General features: G+C 36.3%; 1 protein-coding gene across 3 annotated transcripts in view; it reads right to left on the minus strand.

The window, feature by feature from the left end:
• ASPSCR1 (ASPSCR1 tether for SLC2A4, UBX domain containing) overlaps window positions 1-21,805 on the minus strand; it is a 77,834-nt gene that overhangs the window by 41,740 nt on the left and 14,289 nt on the right. For all 3 annotated transcript variants that reach the window (XM_087710075.1, XM_014061492.2, XM_087710074.1), the window contains exons 4-7: window positions 17,548-17,648; window positions 6,232-6,289; window positions 5,180-5,253; window positions 3,485-3,911 (exon numbers count right to left, since the gene is read on the minus strand). In XM_087710075.1, coding sequence (XP_087566201.1) covers window positions 3,485-3,911; window positions 5,180-5,253; window positions 6,232-6,289; window positions 17,548-17,648 — 660 coding nt within the window. The remainder of the gene's footprint in view (window positions 1-3,484; window positions 3,912-5,179; window positions 5,254-6,231; window positions 6,290-17,547; window positions 17,649-21,805) is intronic.

Consider the following 21,805-nt stretch of genomic DNA (forward strand, 5'->3'; position numbering starts at 1 on the left):
TAATCTTATTTTTAATGAATAGTTTGGAATGAAATTAGTAAATTTTATTTTCAACAGTTATTTGATGTACAGTTCTACAGTATTTATTATTATTATTATTATTATTATTATTATTATTTTTAAAACTAGCAAATGTATCTCAATACAGCCTGAAACTATCTATCACTCATTCTTGTGTAAACATAGATTTACCCATGGAAAGATGTCAATCAGATAGATAAACCTGTTGTAGAAAATCTAGACTCAGGAAAGACTAAAGAGTATAGAAATTACAGTACAGAAGTGGCTAGAAAGAAGAAAAGACTGCTTCCTTAGCACTGAATGTCTAAAATGCACATCCAATGTAGTTGCACAATAAAAACTACTAAATGAAACTGTACCACATTACAAGTAAAGTTTCCATTCAGTGCACAAAACTTTCTTACGCATGGGCTAGGTTCTGCGAGTTCTGAGAGATTAAAGTAAATACTGTGCAATGAAATTTGGCTGACACATTATGAATCCAGAGCTATAAAGCGATGGCACCAGTTGGTCTGTATGGTTAATAGGCTGCTTTGAAAACTAGCATCTTTGACCATCAATGATCTGCCTGGCCTGGCCTGGCTCCAGACTCCGTGAACTTGAGATAGTCCTATTTTTAGTCAGTCGTACCACCACCATCCCTTCTTGATGTCTCTAGCATACCCTGTTTTTGCTTGTCTTCCCACCCATCTCCCGTCCTATCATCCTCTCCAGCAACACTACCCCCTCCTCACCCTGAACAAGCCCTCTGGGAATAGAAGGAGCCTCTCTCAATTATCAGTAGAGACAACACAAATTACAAGGCAAGATTTCCTCTATTTGTGGGCACTAGAGGGTAATTTGGAAAGTTAAAAGAGTGAGGTTGCGTGGGTAGACCCTCAGCTACTTTTAGAAAGTTGAAGAGAGTCAGGTCTAACTAGAGGGTGAAGGAGCCTGATTGTAGCTTTCCCTGGGCAGAAAGCACAAGGAGTACCCACGAGCTGCCAATCTGTCCTTTCACAATGACTACTGTCGCCTGACTCTAGTTGTTTGGAGACTGGGCTGCAGCGTAAATGAGCAATTGTCTAGAACTGAGAGTCATAGACTCCTTCCCCGGATTAGAAGAGAGAGAGTTGACAACTTCGCAAACCCGAGTAATTTGTCACTCGCCCACATTAAATATAAATGGAGTTGAGGGTCACTATTTCTAATTATTAGAACAGAATGGGCAATGGGTGGCTGTGGTGATGTTATGGGATTGCATGATAGATCCTAACAATTTCTATTAATGCCTGATAAATAAATTTTACACAACTTCTGATAGATTCTCCATAAGATCAAATAATTAATACAGGACCAAATGCCATCAACTATCTTCCACTAGATATTTTTTATTTATTATAGCAATAACAAAGAGTAGCAAACTAAAGTGGGTAAAGTAAGGAACAGCAAATATAGTAATTGACACAAAAGAATGTTTAGCTTAAAAAATTAACCATGAGGGTGACATTTCAGCTTCAGAGGCAGGTACCTCATTCATATTAACCAGTTTATGTTCTCTTTTTCCTCTTCCAGCTGGTCTTCCATGCCCTACATAAAATGTATTATACAAGCCTGAAAAACTGATTTTTCTCTCACATCAATATAATTATCCTGAGAAATATTGCCTAGAACTTTCAAATTGCAATTGGCACCAAATGTAGCTCGAGAGACAGGGCTTTCAAATAGAAAGCATTAAACTTTTAACTCTCCTGATAACAGCAATGACTTCCAAAATCTGAAGTGAGCTCCAGAAGGGCTATGTCTAGAAACAAGTAATTGACTTGAGGATGAAAACAATGCAACACATTCCTCCCTACTATTAAACAAACCCAAGACACTGGCAACATCCCACTTGGCTAGGGCTTGCTGCCCAACACTGAAGACAAAAGCACGGGTCCTCTTGTATTCAAAGCTAGTAGACCACCAATACAAAGTCAATTACCAGACCAGCACTCTGTTTCAGATATGGAGCTACAGACTGATGAATAATAGTTCAGTTTCCACAATGCGGTTCTTAGAAGCAATTCTCCAATTACAGATTCCAAAAAAGGAGGATAAGCAGCAGCTACACAATACATATAGCACGGACTGGGTGACATAATGATTTGATGGGTAATCTCTTTGAACTAAATAGTTCTTCCATTCCAGGAATTACGATACAAGGCAGTTAAAGGAAAGTTAAACATAAACATACTCGACTTTTTCACCTATTTTGGTTTTGATTTCCAAACTCAACCTATGACAGAATCTTCAACTCCAGGATTATTATAGTGCTGTGGTCAAGCCACTCAAAGCTATCTATTACCGACCTAAATGTTACTGTGCTGCACAATTAAAAGGTGAGGGGCATGCTACAACTTCCAAAAAACATGCCGGATCAGACTGAAACCTCCCGCATTGCAGAATTCTTCTGATCTCTAGGGGAATAGGGAGTGAAGCTACCTTCTAACAATTAATGTTTTGACATCAAAGTTAAAGCATAGCTTGTCTGTGAACCAGTCCTAGCCCAGAAGTGGAGGGACGCCGGCACAGATTTTATCCAGCTTCTTCCATCAAATTAAAAGAAAAAAAACCCCACACAAGCACAACATTAATGGGAAGATTCTTTTGCTAAAATGGACCTTTGATGTTTAAAAATAATTTGTTTTGTTTTCTTTTGTTTTTCCCCCTTCTCCCCCCCCCCCCAGACTAAAAAGGGACAAAAAACAGATGCCATGTGGCCAGCCCCATTCTAGGGCTGTTGATGAGAGCAAGAGAAGGGAATGGAAGGAATAGAGGAGGGAGTGCAACGTAATCAATCAGCGGCAAAGGCACCCAAGATCAAAGCGCCTGAAAGCAGCCATCAAAGTCACACGCTGTTTAATATGAGGGAGGGAAGGCTCCAGCAGAACCTGCAGCCACTCTAAAGACAACACTCTACCAGGTCTGAGAAGGCAGGCTCTAAGAGCATCTCTTAAGTAGTCTGATTTTGGCAATGCAAGGACGTTGGTCAAGGTTATAGCAGGGGGTTCCCATGGCTACAGGCAAAACAATGTAAGGAGGTGAATCCATGTCTCAATCTAGTATCAGAACTGAACACATCAACCATACACAGAAATATTAAATGATCGTCCAGCTCCTAATAACGAAGCAGAACAGCATTCATCATGAACTGTCTTAGACTTAACAAAATGAATGCTCTAGAAAATTAAAACAAGAGGTGATGAATGATTTCAGCCACCCAATTTGAAATGTTCAAGAGCATTATCACTCACTTATGAAACTGTTTGCTATCATATAAATAATAAATAAATCACATAAAATAAACTGAAGGCTTAATTATTTCAGGGAATGTGACAAAATTTTGTCTAAATTTGGGAGAATATATTAATTAACACATTGGTTCAATTGCCTAGAAAACTTTCTCCTCCCGAAGAACTCTATAAACAAGCTAAACTGCTACCTCTTTTTGCTCCTTTAGTTTTTCTTGGCTGTTCTTTGACTTCTTTGGCTTGGAAGGCCCTCCAGGACTGGACAGAGAACTTGGCTGGTTTGTCAATACTGGAGATAGCATTGGTGTGGGACTGCCACCACCCAGAGACTGACCACTGCCCATGAAAGGGATAAATGAGGTAGGAATAAGCTCTGAAGGAGGACGAAGCTCCTCTGAATTATCCTGAGATCCTTTACTCCAGTTCTGCTTATTAGTACATTGGTTGGTAAGTGCAGCTTCACTTGAGCAGGATGAGCTTGGAAAGGGAGGGAGGTGTACAAAAGACACAGCCTCTGGGTGTTCTGTAGAAGCTGACCCTCCTGGTACTTCTTTAGAAAGAATTTCATTGCTTCCACCTTCTGCATTATCAGAGGAAACAACCTTCTTTTTGTTCACTCTATGAAAATGAGACACATGAACAAGAAGGCTTAAGTATACGTATGCATAGACAGAAGAAATTATTTTCCTTTTCAATCAAAAAATATAGAAATATGTGGTCAATTATATTATTGGGAAGTGGGATTCAGTTTTTTCCCCCCAGTAACAAATGAAGCATTTCTTACACAAACTGTAACAAAATAGAAACAATAGACTGAGATACTTACATGCAGTACTCTGCCAAATTTAATGAAGTTTTAAGTTTGATAAAGTGTTAAAATTTACAGCCTTAAAGGGCAACTCTCAGGAATTTAACTCTTTTTGGGAGTATTCTTGAAGACAATTCAGATAACCTTAGCTGGCACAGGTGTCTAATTGCAAAACAGGGTGGCTAAATAAGGAATATATGATAATGAATGCAAAGCCAGCTCTTATAATTTTTAAGTTTTATTTTAAAAGAATGACATTGTTCTATGACCGTAATGGCAAACTTATGGAACGTGTGCCAGAAGAGGCACGCAGAGTCCTCTCTGTGGGCACGTGTGCCGTTGCCCCAGCTCAGCCAGCTGGTCGTCAGGTTTCCAATGTGTGCATGCATGCCAGCCAGCTGGTCGTTGAGTTTCCGAGGCCTGCATACCCACCAGCCAGCTGGTTGTCGGGTTTCCGGCACTCTGGTGAGCGCATGTGCACGCCTTCAGGTTTGGGCACTCTGTGCCTAAAAAGTTTGCAATCACTGTTCTATGATGACTTAGGGAAGGCCTACTTGCTATCCTACTGATGGATTTCTCACAATGCCTAAGGATTACTTGGTCTCAATTGTGAAATTATCTCCCAAAAGAAGTACAATCAGATCCAACTGTTGTTTTAAAATAAACTGAAGATATACGTATCATCAAGGCATCACAAAGGAAACATCAATTTCAGGACCAGATTGCATTTTCAAATATTTTAATTTTACATTTTTATTGCTTTATAATAGATTATTATATTTAATTGTTCTTTCTGCATACTGCTCTTATCTCCTTCAGGATGTAAAGTGGTGATATATACTATAAATAAAACAGTAAATTAAACACCAAACAAAATACCAGGTAGAGGTCAGAACATTAGATATCAACAAGGAGGAGGGGGGAGGCACTTTTCACTGCTGGCAATCTAAACTAATGAAGGTCTTCAAAAATATGCCCTTAAATGCTCACTCCCACAAAAGTAAATTTATCCCTTGGGCAAAAAGAAAAGAAAGAAAAAATACAAAAAGGGAAAAAAGGAAATGGAGCTCTTCCCTACCTGATAATGGCATTGCCTCCAGTCAGACCAAGCGACTTCAGACTTGTCTTCTCCAAAGCAGTTTTCCCAGATATCTACCATGGAAATGAACATACAGTACTGTTTTATCAGTTCTGAAATGGCAACTCACTCAAAAGTCATTTAAATACTTGAAGTATCGAAGTATCAAAGAGCACTCATGTACTTTTCCTCTAAATGCTTCTAAATAATTCTATGTTTTTGTTGACCCTTGTTCAGCGTGTTAAGGATGATTTTTTTAAAAATGTTAGTTTTGTATAAATAAAATCCCACATTCCATTTTTGACATTTGCATTTAAAGAAATCTTAGACAGCAGAATTGTAAAACACCTAATTGGAGATATTGGAATCTACCTTGATTAACCATTGCTCCAATTTGGAATTAAGCAATTTCATACGTTTAGGCTCTTCCTATCTTCAAGTAATAATTTAAACATGCCGAACTGCATTTAGCTCTATGATGACAAGTTTATCCTGAGAGGAGGCTTAGAAGAGGTTTATTCTGCCTATCCACTCCTCCCCACCCTTTTCAGTATTCCAGTTCCAGGATAGCAGAACTAACACTGACTACTATAAGGGTGATCTGTTCAGTACCTGGAAGGAGAGGTTGGCATTTATTCTAGGGTAGGTGATGAATGATTCTAAAATACTGAAACATAAAAAGCATTAAACAAAAATAAAAACCCTGCAGAGATCAAAACAAGGAAAAAGCAAATATTTATTAAGCTGTAACCACTGTTGTGAGTCTTGAGTTTTATAAGAAATTGAAAAAACACACAAACAGATCATTGAGTATATTTCATGGGTTCAAAGGCTTGAGCTAAGCAGCCCATGATTATGTTCCAGTAGGGTTTTTTTCCCCCTCACCCCTCAAAATACTTCAAGCTTTGAAGAGACTAAGTCCTTCCATTTCCCTTCTTCAGTGAGTCAAAAGGAGCAACGGATTTTCCAGACTGCAAAGCTATGCAGAGCAATTTTGTCATTTTCAGTGGGAGAAGAAGGGGAATGGCAGAGAAGTGGGTTTGTTGACTTACTTCGTCTCTCATGTAAATACAGACAGGGGACACTTCACTTTGCTCTTCCACATATTCCCTGCAAGGAAACATAAAAATGAAGTATGCCCCATTGAAGAAAACCCTCTTCTGGTTTCAAAAGCCCAAAACAAATCTAATGCACAGTCTGTGAATTTTCTAAGCTTTTTCAGAGAAAAGTCTATAGAATGTCCAGAGTAGCTTATCAACATTAATACTCAATGGTTTCGTACCCATCTTCCACTGACCATAGCACAAAAGGCCTTGCAAAGCTCAGGTATGCTCTTCATCTCTTTCTCATTCCAACCCACTACAGAGTCAGACTTAACTCTTACTGTATATGAACAATCTATGTAACTTCAGTGAGAAGGTTGGCAAGCATATGTCCAGTTCCTATTGGCCATTAAAACATGTTCCTGCCTAGTTAATGAGCACTGGGTTCTATATCCATTTTGGGTTGTAGGAAACACCAAGACTGTCTGATGCAACTTTAGTGTTTTGTTTTTGTTTTGTCAAAAGACTATTGACCTTCATGAAGAATTCCTTATATATCTTTGTGGTGAAACAACACAAACTATTATTGAATAATAACAATAATAAAGAACAGCTGAAGAATTCCAGGGTAGATGAATATAAGGAAGCAATAAAGCAAAAAAGTGCTGGCTTAAATCTATATGTAAACTATTACATGTACAGGTGATCATTATCTACAACTTTTGGTTTTTTTATATCTGCAGTTGGTTAATTCAGACTAAATCACTCTCTGTGTTAACTTGTTTTGTGTATCTGCCATTTTGAGTGCATGGTTCTGAGCAGTGACGTGCGGTGAGGTTTATGGCTGGTGAGGCAGCATTTTTTTTAGACTTGTGGATTTCAACTCCCAGAATTCCACAGTCAGGCATGCTCAGTTCCGATTTAAAGCGACAGCATTTGTTTTTCTAAACTTATTTGCTAAATAAGTTTCCTTCTTTCTTTTTCTTCTCCCTTCCCCTCCTTCCTCCCTCTCTCTCCCCTCTCTCAAACACACACACACAAACACAAAGATGCACCAGGATTCAGAAAATTTAGGTTTTCCTCCTCAGCCCATGTTAGCAATATCACTAGCAGCATTTTGGGTGGCAGGTGTAAGTAGAAGTGGAAATTCATTCTACTGAAAATATTGTTTTTGCTTATGATTGGATAATTAAAATTTCAGAAGACCCAAAGGCATAGTATTAGAGTGTTACATAGTGCATAAACTAAAGAACTGTCTCAATGTTCCCTCCCCCCTCTCTCAAACACACACACACAGACAAGTTGCACCAGGATGAAGTTTGAATTCCTCCCCCTCCCTCCGACCCACACGTACACGTACCTTTTCCAGCTGTTTCACAGAGGATTTCAACTCTGCTCTTGCCTGCCATCATGAAAAGAAAAAAAAATGTAAAAGGAAAAAGGCAAGAGCTGAGGTCAGGCTGAGCTAGTTGCTGCCAGAGTCACCGTGGATGACTCTGCTTAACTGTTTAAAAAAGCCTCTAAAAAAACACCCTCTACAGGAGGCAGTAGAACAACGTGCCTCACCAATTGTCAGGAATTTTTCGGCTTTTAACCCTTGCTTAGCTCTGCTCGAATGATCATAAAGTCAGTCTAGATGAGGCACCTCGTTCTCCTGCTGTCTCCTGTAGAGAGCACTTTTTAGAGGCTTTTTTAAACAGTTAAGCACTAAGCAGAATCATCCATGGTGACTCTGGCAGCAACTTAGCTCAGCCTTTTTCCTTTTACATTTTTCTTTTCTTTTCATGATGACAGTGGTGAGGCTCTGCCTTCCCTGCCTCCCCTGACTGCATGTCCCTGGTTCTGAGCCATCTGTCATTTTGTACATACAGTATGTAGAAGTCTGCATTGGGCCTCCAACTCTCTGATCTTTCAGGAATCTGCTACAATCAGTCTGACTAGTATTGATCCCACCATTGTACAGATGGCAATCTTCACAGCACTGCCTTCCTTCCTTCCTTCCTTCTTTCCCTTCCTCCAATCTTTCCTTGTATAACAGTCCATTAGATAATGTGATTTTAGATACTTGGTAAAGATTAAAATATCCAGCAATGTAGTATCTATAAATAAATAAAAGGCTTTCATTTCAATACCCAATACCACTAAACCAAGAGTTCGTTTTCAGGACTGAAAGATAAAGCAAAAAAATATTAATTCTAGCAAAACTGAAGTGACCTATGAACTCAAAATAAAATAATAAAAATTAGTGGAACAACAAATCTTCTAAGATCCAAGCTTTTTATATCAACTCAAGCAGAAAGCATCCAACATAAAATATAATATGTCCTTCCAGAAGGCAATACCTGCCAGAAGACTTATAGAAATGTTGTGGAAAGATGAAAGTATTATTTTTAAATTTACGTAAACTCTTATTACTGACTCGTACAAATGGAAATTCCCGTTCTTTATAGTTTTTTCTTCCAATTATGACCATAACTTGAATTCCTTTATTCTTCTGCCAGAAGCAGCCCAATATGTTTTGAAATAGCACTCCCACTTTTTTTCCACATATAAAGATGCTGAACGGATTGGCAGTTGAAAAACTTCAGCACTGGAAATGAAAAATCATATTTAAATATACATGAAGACAAGAAGTCATATGGCACACAGCCTATTTGCCAAGATTGTAAATCAGTGCCACTTACTATCTCCTAGTATCTGCAGCATAATCAAGCTATATCACTATGCCTAATAATTGGAATAAATAGATTTTGCATATCTTCTATCTCTTTTTGCTTACATGTGCATTTATCTCATTTCCTGCTAATTACAAAGACATTTTTTTGGACTGTGTTGAAATTCTCTACAAGTCTGAAGACAACATGTGTGGCCCTTCAGACTTTCTCTACCAATGATCCTTATGGGAAAAAAATACTGTTTAAAACTATGTTATATTTATAATAAAGAAAAAGAGATACACCTTCCTTTTGCAAACATTTGTAATTTGGGCGGCAGGGGAAAGCAGATCAACTCTGCCACACAGAGAAAAAAATAAAATTATCCAGAAAGTACTTGATCAAGGTAATCAAGGGTACATCAATATTAAGGGACAAACTTATTAAGAATCAAGGGGAAGAAATATATACTCTAGTGGAAAAGTCAATTGCTTTAGTTTAAAATCTTTGAAGACTATATAAATATTCCCAGGCACAGAAATATAACAGTGAGAGAAACTTACGTAGGCATAAAAACAAATACGGAATATAATAAACTGTTATGGCCCCCACTTAGCCTGTTCCAAAACTAAAGTCACACAAAGCTTGCCAAAAGAAAGCCTTTATCAGTCTCGGCTCACGCTGGTTGCGAGCCCAAAATAAACATAGATAAAGTCTCTTGCAACAAGGGTTACGCAGCAGAATGCAGGAACAAAACTCTTACAGCACCAAGTTTTCAAGAAGCAAAATCACTTATCCAAGTGTCTCACAAATTCAAACAGGAACGGAACTGAATTCCCCATAAACAAACAACGAACATTGACCTCTGCAACCAGGGCGTGGCACCATCAGTCCTTTTATCTCCAGAAGACCACACTAACGAGCCCCAGCTGCATTGTTATTCCTGCATCCCGACTCAATTCACAGCAAACTTCTGCTAAGTCGTAACAATAAACTATGAAATTATTTTCCAGTTTATGAGAAATATGCACATTTAAAAAAAATATTTCGAGAAGGCTACAATTCTCACCTATCCTTAAGTTAAGCTTATTCATTTTTCTACAAGCTATCTAACTTCAGAGGTGGGCGAATAGAGTTCTCAGGGTTGCTGTTAACAAGAGAATATTCAAGATATACTTCTCCAAAGTCACAATAAACAGGAACCAACATATTTGCAAAAGATAGGATCACAGGCTTAAGATACAAGACTAAGAATGCTATGATCTAGCAGACAAATTTCAAGAAAAGGGACATCTCAACACCTCTGGCATTATGATCCAAGGCTGTGCTCTCTGATCAAGCGTCTGCAAAAAACAACATATACAAAGATTCCCAAGAGATGGTTAGAAGCCAGCAGGCCTCTCCTCCAAATGTTAATCCATTACGTGCATTCTCTGAGGCAAGCAGACACATCAAACACGCTGCCATTACTTTGATGTGCTGTTTTTCAGAACAGCAGGCAGATTAGATTCCCTCATGTAGGGATCTGACAGGGCCTGTAAACATCTTGTGTAAGGGCTAGAGCATGCTGGAGGAGGAGCAGCAGCAGCAGCAGCTCACAATAGCTTCCAGACCTTCTTCAGACCTAATTAGCAGAAATGGACACTAGGGACCTGGGGGGAAATTCCAGTGGGTTGACCACACTTATTCTCTTCTGCCCCAAGAAGACGCACAGAGCTCTAACAACATTCTCCATATGGGACAGTCAGAGAATGAGGTTTGAACCATTAGCAAGCAGAAAAAATGGCTGTGGCTACTAGAATCTATCCTGAAATAAGGTATTTAGCCAGATTCTTTATAAAATACAGAAGCATTCCCGCTTACACAATGGGAATATGCAACTAGGAGTTCAAACTGCTACTAGGTAGCTCACATACGGATTTTTTACTATTCCTTCAATTTAAAAAAAAGAAGTCATCCAAAACTCTTGTTCTATCCCACACAGTATCCCAAACACCGGTGGCGTTTCAAAAATTAAGATAAATTAATACTTTTGTAATATTTATTGTATCTTGGGTGAGTTAAGCCAAATTTCTGTACAAGGAAACCAATTTTATTTAATATTTAAAATATTCATCAGAAGAACAAAAGCAGACATTGCACATGTTGGGAAAATATGCCTTAGTGAGTACCAAGTTCATCAATTAATTCCTCAGGTAAATACATGTAACTGCCTAGACAAAAGCAGAAAGCCTAAGAAATTAACTATCACTGAGGCTTGGTATTTTTTCTTTTCTTTAAACTGACGTGCTTGAAGATAGAAGGCTATATATTCAAAGTGCATGCTGTATTTCTGAGTTAGAATCCTTCAATGAGTGCAAGACTGTCTAGACATAAGACCTGGTTTATATTATCTGTTACTTTCTTAACTTCTATTGTTTCAATAATTGAAACAAAGCATCTACACAATTCATTCCTATTAAGATTTTTTTAAATATAGAAAACCATTTTGTTATATTCACTGCCAGGAGAACTGTTAACAGTATATAGCTAAATAAAGATAGGAACGAAATTTGTAACATATTCTTTAAAAACAGTCACAATTCACTAGATGCAGCAGAGTTGATGGTATCAGAATTTCATACAACTTCTTGTTGTGTTAAAAAAATCTACAACTTCTCTCTGAAAGAGAGTCCTGAAAGAGCTATTCGCCTGTTTAAGTGTGTAGCCACATGCACACAATTTACATCTGCAGATTGGTTCAATTTGCTGCTAGGTTAGGAAAATTGAACCTAGGTTAAAAAAAAAAAGACACAAGACTGAAGTCTTAGTGATAGAACATTTTCTTTTGAAGATGTTAGGCAGGTGGAAGAAACAATGAGGGGGAGGAATAGAAGATTAAAAAAAAAGAAACTGGAGTGTTGCACAGTTGAAACAAACAGCTGTGTACAAAATGCAAACATATTTTTCACTAACCATGCAATATTTTTATTGGACTAGATATCTCAACTGTATTATCTAAATGTTACAGATCTTTCCTTTCAAATACTGTAGGAATTAAGAACATACAGGTGCTTTAATTTTTTTAAAACCCTGAAATTTAAAATATTATGAGAAAAATTACTGAGTACCACTAAACTACTGAATGTACTGTTTTCAAAAATGTCTAGAAATAGGCATCCATACCGCTAGAGAACTGCATTTCTCAGTCATTCTAAATAGATGATTCCATTAACAGGAAAAAATACAAAAGTAAAATAACTATAGTCCAATGACTAAGTGATTATGATATTAACTGAATGAAATAACAATGAATAATTGCTAAAGCACCTTAAAAGGTACAGTTGGAGACAGCCCAAATATTTGTGTCCTAAAAGTAATTAAATTAATTCCACTTATTTTTTGTTTTTTATAAGCTAGAAAGTTCAAGAACTGTAATGGCACAGTTCTAGCAACCTTTTTTAAATTAATCATTATACCCATACACAAATGCACACATATTGGCATCTCCACTCTTTTATTATTTAAAGAAAAAGAAATTATACTAAAAATGTTACTAATTTCTAACTTGTCTTTAGTTTACTTTAACTGATATACAATATTTATAAATATTTTGTCATATAATTCTAATTTTAGTTCTTTAATCAGTTCTTTTTATACTTAAAAATCATACTCTAAATGTTTAAATTTCCCTTGCTGTGCAATATATAATGTCTATGGAAGCCTTTCTTGGTTGAATTTATTCAAACTTCTGCTGTGAATGTATGTTATTAATTTTCTCATTGCTATACTTTCTCCAAGTTTACATTCCCAATCTGCTGTCATCAGAAACATGTATCTTTTCCAATGTTGTGCTAAATATTGCTTGTTACTGTCTACATGTATCTTAGAAAACTGATTTTTTTTTTAGTTAATGTTTCTGGAGTTATGCCTATTATGCCGAATTTTTATAAAATTATTTCAACTTAACATTAGTTTCTAAAATTATCTGAATAGAATTCATATAGAATTTTCCAATTTTTACATGTCCATCACATGTGGTAAAACGTTCCTTCTGTGTCATAAATGTTCCATCATTTATTACTATATGATTTATATATCTTGACAATTTACTAATAGAGTACACCAACTATAAAATATTTTGTATCAATTTTCTCTTAAATTGGAATCTCTCTCTGTATCATATTTAAGAGTCCTGGCAACCCTTTTGGCTAAAAGTAATCCTCTTCCAAATTTGAACTATTTTCTGATGTCATTATAAGCAACTTTACTAATGTCTAAGAGTCCTTACAGCTTTAAATCACAAGTGAAGACAGAGGGTAAGCAAAAATGGGAAATCATCTTGGCTGCTTAGGATAAAGTGTAAGGGACTACTTGATACTACTAAGCAATAGTAGATGAGCAATACTTCTTCAGTTTCATCACATTATGATGGTTGCAGTATCCCGGGGTCATGTGATAACCTTTTCCAATCTTTTGATAAGAATGACAATGGGGAAGCCAGATTCACATAACTATGTTACTAACTTAACAACTGTTGTGATTCACTTAATTGTGGCAAAAAAGGTCATAAAATGAGGCAAAACTCACTTAACAACTATCTTGCTTAACAACAGAAATTTTGAACTAAATTGTGATCATAAGTCAGAACTGTCTGCATTACATAACCAAGAGCTGTATTGTGCAGTTGAAACTGAGCACAAAAATAAAAAACCTAAAATGACGATGACACTGGATGATTACGGAGCTGAAGCAATTTCCCAATGAAGAAAGTTATAATGCTTTGGGAGCTTAAATAAGGAGGTCCTTTAATCCACACTTTTCCAATGAAACTAAATGGCAATTAAATTTTTGGAAGATCTTCACAAAGTATATGGCTAAATTATGGAAAACACTACCATATGTTGTTGAGAGGATTGCTAACTTGCATTACTTTAAAAGGATTGGGCAAATTCAAGGTAGACAATCCTTATTTCACAATTTATAATTAATGTATTTATATATGGCCTCCAATAATAGAGACAATATCTAACTAAATATCAGTTGTTGAGTAATAGAAACAGGAGAATGTCATTATTATGCCTAGTTGTTTTTCAGAGCTATCACTATGTATTAGCACATATAGCTGGATGTTGTAGACTTTTAACGCAGTTGTGTTTTTATCAGCCCTTCAGAAATCTTTTTCAGAATGGATGTGAAGCAAAACAGTAAAGGAGAGACAGGAGAGAAAATCTATGCAATAAAAATATTGCATTCTGCATTTATGTAATTGTGAAAGGGGAACTTCTTACAGTCTGAAACTGTTTTCAAGCAAGGAACTGATTCCATACAAGACACTAATTTATATAAGGGATCAGTACAGAATCTGTAAAATGTAGTTGGAGTTCATTGAGTAGGAAATATGAGCTAGATAAACAATAGATGATTTATCAGATCAGTTTAAAGATAGTGGAGGCCAAATTTAAATGTTAAAATGACAAAAAAGATAAAACCTCTACCAGGGAACCCCTACAGAATGATTTGTTAATGCATATATTAAAATATGAACCAACACATGGACAAAGAAATAAGTGACATCTTTTGGAGATATTTGTAATTAGATTCTCTATGCAATCATAACTCACTAGACATAAACAATATTATTTGTGAAATTGTATCTGGAATGTGTCAGGGGAAAAGTACAAAAAACTGTAAATCAAAGGTTGGCAAAAAACAAAACAGTCATCTGTTGTTATTCATGCAAGTGTTCAAATTGGCTCATCCACCCTTTCTTGATGGTTCTATCATCTCTGCTTTGGAAGTTCTAGTCTGACAGTCTTTCTGAGATATTGTTGGAACAGTTCCGATTCTGAAAGAAATAACTACCAACAAAACAATCCTGTAACATAACAAATGGATGATAGTAAATTGTTTTCAAACAAAAGGGAACTTAGAAGATCCGTTTAATATATTTCTACACACACACACACACACACACACACACACACACAATTAAAAGAACAAAGGGGGACAAAAAATGCACATCAGTGATGGTCCTTTTCTAAGTATTAGGCAAGCTCGCTAAGAAGTGGTTTTGAGGGGAAGAGGGAGAAGGAAGAGAAAGATGCTTCAGCATAATTTGCAACAATTGTTTACAATTTAAGAAGTTCAGCCTTCTAGGCCACAAAAAACAAAGTTAAGTAACAAATCATCTGTGAAGTACAGATTATTAGTTTGACATTTGTTTTTAAGGAGTCTTGAATCCACTTCAGACAGAAAGAACACTAAATGCAGGCTGCAGCAAGAGTGAGGCAAACCATCACAGAAGCTTCATAACTCACAGAATATATGAAGCATAGGCTAATCCTTTTTTTAAAAAAAATCTAAAAGACACAAGGGGCAATAAGAAAGTCTTTTTAAAAAAAAATAACATCTCAATTGCTTGGAAATGTCCAGTCAACAATTGAATTCAAACACTGTAGAAACTGTAGAATTTGGAGAGCAAACCACTGCCAAAATCTAAAACCTGAGCTACAAGTATTTTCTATTATTTCTGTAGAATCTTTTGCAACAAGAGAAAAATCTTCCCAATTCCAGAACAACTGTTCATCATGGTCCCATTTGATTATATTAGAACCTAGGAAGTTGTACATGATATGTACAATTTATTATTAGTATACAATAAGCGGAGTTGTTTAACACCAGAGAGAAAAAGTACAGTGAAGCATGAAAACTAAAACTGAAGAGAGTGACAGAAAAATAGGATGATCGTTTTGTTTAGTAGTTTTTCTGCTCTTACCAGTCATTTCATACATTATCCAATCATACTTTTGTGACCAAAGGAATCAAGGGGAAGAAATACATACTCTAGTGGAAAAGTCAATTGCTTTAGTTTAAAATTTTTGAAGACTATATAAATATTCCCAGGGACAGAAATATAACAGTGAGAGAAACTTACATAGGCATGAAAACAAATCTGAAATATAATAAACTATGACAGGGGAAACCAATGAAGTCTCAGGACCAAATTGTATTTTGAGTACAGTATTTTTTTAACACACAACACAACTATCAGCACATGGACTTGTGTCTTTTATATGCCCCTTAAACTGTGGTGTCTATTTGTTTGTAATCTTCAATTGGGAGAAAAGATACATCATAGGGCAATAATTTCTGAATCAATATATCTCAAATGGGCTCACTTACAGAAGTGTCCAAAATCCAGGGCTCATGGCTCTTTGGGATTGAAATTCAGCAAATTTATGGCCACTTCAATGCTGCTGCGCCACTGTGATCAGTCATGGTTGGATGATTGTCATTTCCAAGTCACCAAGTCCATAGGGAACTTAACAAGAAGTGCAAACACGATTGCCCAAGTACCCTGAGTTTCCCACAACCAAAGGAAGGAAAGAAAGAAGGAACATTTCCAATGCTCCCTGCCAGCTGCCCTCAAAGAAACTCAGTGAGGAAGATAACAGGAAGTTGAAAACGACTCTCACTTCTACTACTTTAACATAATTATAATTGGTTAAGAATATCATAATATAGAAGAAGGATCTCCAAATTAAAAGGTCCAGGGTATATAACAATATCCATTTGTATTCATTTACCTATCTTAGGTAAGAAAGCCAGGTGAATGATACTGAGCCAGTCCCTCTCTCCTAGCCCTGTGCCAGTTCACATATTTTATTAGTTTATCAAAATATAAAATACAGATATACAAAGAAAAATGAAGATAATGGGAAAATAAGGGAGGAAAAGGGGAAGAGAAAAAAATATAGGGAAGTGATGGCTAACCTTTTTGTTGTTGCGTGGCGACATAATGTAATGCATGCACGATCCCCCCATGCGCCCCATCCCCTCACATATTCACGTGAACCCCCTGTGTATACCCCACCCCTCGCACATGTGCGCATGACCCCTGTGCTCCCCCCACCCCCTGCGCATGCACCCCACCCCCCCATGTATGTGCGATGGAGCTGAGTTGGGGCAATGGCTCACATGCCCACAGAGAGGGTTCTGTGTACCACCTGTGGTACACTTGCCATAGGTTCGCCATCACGAGTATAGGGTAAAGGAGAATGCTCAACTCATAATGAATTTTTGCTCGCCTGTGGTCCTTCTGTTTCTGTTTAGGTAAGGAAATATATCTGAAATGATGATCTAACGGGTGACATATTGTATAGTTTATCATATAGTTTCAGCCAGACTTGTTTTTCCTTTTTACTGCTTGTCTATAGATTCAGAAAAAATGACGAAGGGTCTTTTATTGATACAACTAATGTAGTATACCGTTCTTTCCAAATGGATTGGAGAAAACAACCCAAAGTTTAAATTGGCTTTCTCTCTAATTCCTTAGTTAAATCATTTATTTTAAATAGGGAAACCAACCAATTTTTCTAAAAAGAATATTATTTTGATCATCTTAAGTGTAAGTGAATTAATGCTTTCTGACTATCTTACTGCATGTTTTTATCACACAATATGACCAAATTCTATCCAAAGTAGTGTCCATTATACTACAGATCTGTTCAATAATGCAGGATTATGAGCAAGACTAAATATATTCCTAGACTGTATTTATTTTAAGAGAGATTTTAGTGTGAAGTAAGAGCATAGCAGATATTCATTCTAAATCTTAGTTGCCTATAAAATTTGATTTTGAAATGTTGTATGTTCACGTTTCTTTTTTTATTCTTGTTTTTACACTCACCTGGTCTGTGCAAAATGGTGAAGAATATCCCACAAGGTTTGACTAGAGCTGAATGTGTCCTGGAGTCTAGAACCATCATCCAATTGCAGTGCAATCCGTATCTATGAGATAATATACATGTGTATAGAAGATATACGGATACTCATCAATTAGTAAAGCTGCTCATGAAACTTGTTCAAAATCACATCTGGTAAACAGAAATCTGGCCCCTGTCCTTAGTTTTAACTATTGCTTCAGAGCAGCAGGTATTTGTGGCATTTAACACTTATAATAAACAAACTCTCTAAAACAAATAGCTGACAGCATGGATTAAGTTTTATTTTTATTATTGCCATAGAGTTATAAACATTAAAGTAAGTCCACAAACTCCACTATGGAATATACAATTTCAAATGGCACCTGATAGATAAAATGTTTTTACTCATCCAGTATGTCTGGAAGAATTAGCAGAAGAATTATGTTACTCCATGACCTATTTGTTCCACAATAGCCAAGCTTGATAAGTGCCTTATTATTGGACCTTTTTCATATGAACAAGCTTATTATAAACGAGAAAGAAATCAGTTTCTTTGAATAATCTCAGAGCTATTTTATGTATTTCAAGTTTTTTTAAAATTTACATTTTTCCAGGGAATCATCCTAACGCAGCAAGCTTGGTTTATCTTCATAATAATCATTCTGAGAATAAAACTCTAAAAGGTTTGTTTCACATTGTTTTCAATAGATCTTAAATCTTATCTGAACTTAACTTCATTTTCTAAAGCTTTATTTTCTTTAGGTAAAGGTTCTCCTCACATATATGTGCTAATCATTCCCAATTCTAGGAGAGGAGCTCATCTCTGTTTCCAAGCCAAAGAGCGAACACTGTCCAAAGATGTCTCCATGCTCATGTGGCCGGCATGACTAAATGCTGAAAGTGCACGGAACACTGTTACCTTCTCACCAGGGTGGTTTCTATTTTTCTACTTGCATTTTTACATGCTTTCAAACTGCTAGGTTGGCAGAAGCTGGGACAAGTAACGGGAGCTGACTCCGTTACCAGCACTAGGGATTCAAACCACCAAACTGCCGACCTTTCTGATTGACAAGCTCAGCGTCTTAGCCACTGAGCCACCGCGACCCTCTATTTTCTTTACCCAATGTCAAATTAAGTTATAACTATAAGCTTCATTCAGCACATGATATCATTTTTAATCCATATAAACTATTATTTTAGTAAGGTATCAAGCTTACCATATTGTTTCAACTCAAGTACTATTTGTTCTAGCTTTTTACAACAAATTTAAAGTCTAGTATCTAGATTAAAGGGACCCAAAAGAGCTACTTAGGCTCTGCATAACACAATAAGCTTCTAACCAACCCTCTATAACAAATAGCACACGGGAGATTATAAATGGCAAAATCCCCAATGAATTTCATATCTGAGCATCTCATGCAAGCATAATTTGAGATCTGCTTCTTTGGGAATTGAAACACTTGGTTAACATGCTGTAAACACACTTGTACTGTAGGTTTTTTCCCCAAGCACATCATCCGTTTATATTTTCTCTGTCCAAATTCAGGATAAAAAATAAATTTTGTTATAATCTAAACAAAGAGTCATGTTGGTTTTTCTCAAAATTGATTCTGGCCAAAGGAATACTTCTACCGGTAGTTGCAAACAGGTATATTTGTTTCTTTATTCTATTAATTAAATCGGTTATCTGCCAACTACAAAGGTTTACAACACAACATAAAACTAATAAAATAAAATTGAATGAATAAAAATAGATAAAACAAAATAAATGCTTTCAAAAAGCCAAGTTAATTGTCTTAATTCAGAACACAACCCATTTCAAAGACTGCTACAGCACAAAAGGATCAACTGGGGGGATAGGGAGAAAGAAGGTTCATGGGTGGCTTCCCTGGTAGAAGGAAAGACCCAGACAGGGGATCAAGAGCTCCACCCAAGCCTGTAAAGAAGGGACCTGGCTGGTTGCTTCACCTGAGACCCTGAGAGAGATTCTTTCCCCAACAGTAGATATTTGTCTGAGTGGAGTCAGGAAAAAGTCAAGCAGTTCCAAGAATATTACAGTAAATTCCAGCCCCTCCCGCTCCCCCCTCCCTCTCCCCCCCAGCTGTGTCCTGAGGAGGGAATAGAGGGAGGTAGCAGGAAACCATGCATACAGTATTGTGTTGTCCTGCTGTAAAATATAAGTTATTGTATATAGTTAAAAGTATAAAACTCTGCATTGTCTAGTTTACCGTGTCAACTATTTCCAATGAGGAACAAAATGTAAACTCCAGTTCAAAAAGCATCCTGTCACACTTTGACAATCAACCACAATGCTGTTAAGAATCCAATTGGCTTAGTTTCTACAGGCCTAGCTCCTTCAAAAAGAGCCATGTCATCCATATATTCATTCTAATTTGGCCAGGATTCCTTTAGAATACAAACCAGTTGTTCTCTAGATTGTTAATTTGTGCAAACAGAATTTATTCAGAAAAGGCTATAGTTTTTCTTCAACACAGCATTTGTGCCCTGTTGCCACAACTGGGAGTGAGACATTTATGGAAGACATATTGCTAGATTATTTTACTTATTACTTTAGTTCTATTTTATTCTGTTATTGTTATTAGTAAAATGCTAGAAGTCATATTATAGTATAGTAGTATTGAAAATAATATAAACAAATAAGAACATTTGGTGGTAGACCACTTTTATTCCCTTCAGAGGTAATATGGTCCTCACACCAAATCAACTAGATGGTTGTCAATCCATAGCAATGAATAAACATGTGGTATCCCCATCTAAATAACTTCTCTCTGGTTAGAATAAACAAATCAAAGCGCACATGATTTGTGTCATGTTTTAGCCTGTGACAACATATTTTAACAGACAAATCTGGTAATAGTAATGTTAATGCTTATGGTAAAATGTGGTCTATTATCAAGACCAGTTGGTCTTTTACTCTGGAGCCCAACTTTGCTTTTATTCCTGGTCTATTACGCAAAAAAAAAGCTAGTTTCTAGATCCTCAAGTATCTCTTAAGAAATATAAATCACATGTTTAATACTTTTCATTACATTCTCTTGAGTTCTGGATTTGGAAAACTTCTAGCTGAATGAAATATTATATGAAAGTTATTTTTCTGATACTGGTTTTGCAGTCAAAACTGGTCTTCATTTTGTAGCTGTATAATGATATGTTTCAAATTAACAATAAGTAGAGGTAATATGCCATGTTCTATCTTTCACATGCACAAAAAAGAAAGATAAACAAAGCAGATCAGAATTATGTCTGCTACTTTTGAGGGTACACTAATTTGGATATACTGATTTTTGTTCTCTTTCAACAAGAAATTACTGAGAATATAACTTTTCCCTTTTTCAATATCATTTATGTTACATCTGAAAATCTGTAGTCCTCTAGGTTACTGAATTACCATTCCAAACACTCCTTACCATTGGCTGTGCAAGATGAGGTTGATGAATTATATAGCTCAACAAGTAGAGGATCCACCTTGATTCCAACAAACTAAGTCAGAAATTCTGAGCTGTAAAATATATATATAGGTTGCCAGAAAACCCTTATAAATGTTCAGGAACAAGTAGCAATTCCTATGCAGACAGAATATCATTATAAATTTGCATCCTGGGTTTTGATTAAGTCAATTTGGTATTTTAAAGAAAATTATTTAAACATCTAATAAATCTAAAAGCAAGACTACAGAGACACTATAATTGGATATCATTCCACAAATAGCTGAAATAATTCAAGGATCTGAAAAAAAAGATATTAAAAAAATCATTCTAAAATTTTGACAAAAGTTTTCAAAGTAAACCTTAGATGCCACAAAATTTCATATGCACCATGTTTTTGCTGGCAGGATGTTTTTGATGTCATTCTTATAGGATAGCCAAGAGGGTGACTTGCTAGAAGCAATCTGATGCTCATGGGAAACATGGCATCACATCAATCACCACTCAGAAGGACTAAAGTACTTGCATCCTCCACTAATAAGGCTAGCCCAATGCCTTCCCTGCCCAAGAACAGCTTTCAGATTATTGTTGGCTCTATAAAAGTGTTGACAGCTGACATCACTAGACCACAAGATGTTTGCCCAGAAATCTACTCTGCCAATTACATCAGTTTTTAGGCAACAGTACAAAGCCAAGAATTTCACAAATACACATTTAGGCAACTAAAACTTTACAGAAATTCCAAACTATATATTAAAACTTAATCCAGAAAATAGAAAAACATGTCAATTAATTT

Source organism: Thamnophis sirtalis, unplaced genomic scaffold (genome assembly GCF_051295495.1).
Source record: "Thamnophis sirtalis isolate CommonGarterSnake01/CBP01778 unplaced genomic scaffold, rThaSir2_p1.2 scaffold_3, whole genome shotgun sequence".
In the NCBI taxonomy this organism is placed as follows: domain Eukaryota; kingdom Metazoa; phylum Chordata; class Lepidosauria; order Squamata; family Natricidae; genus Thamnophis; species Thamnophis sirtalis.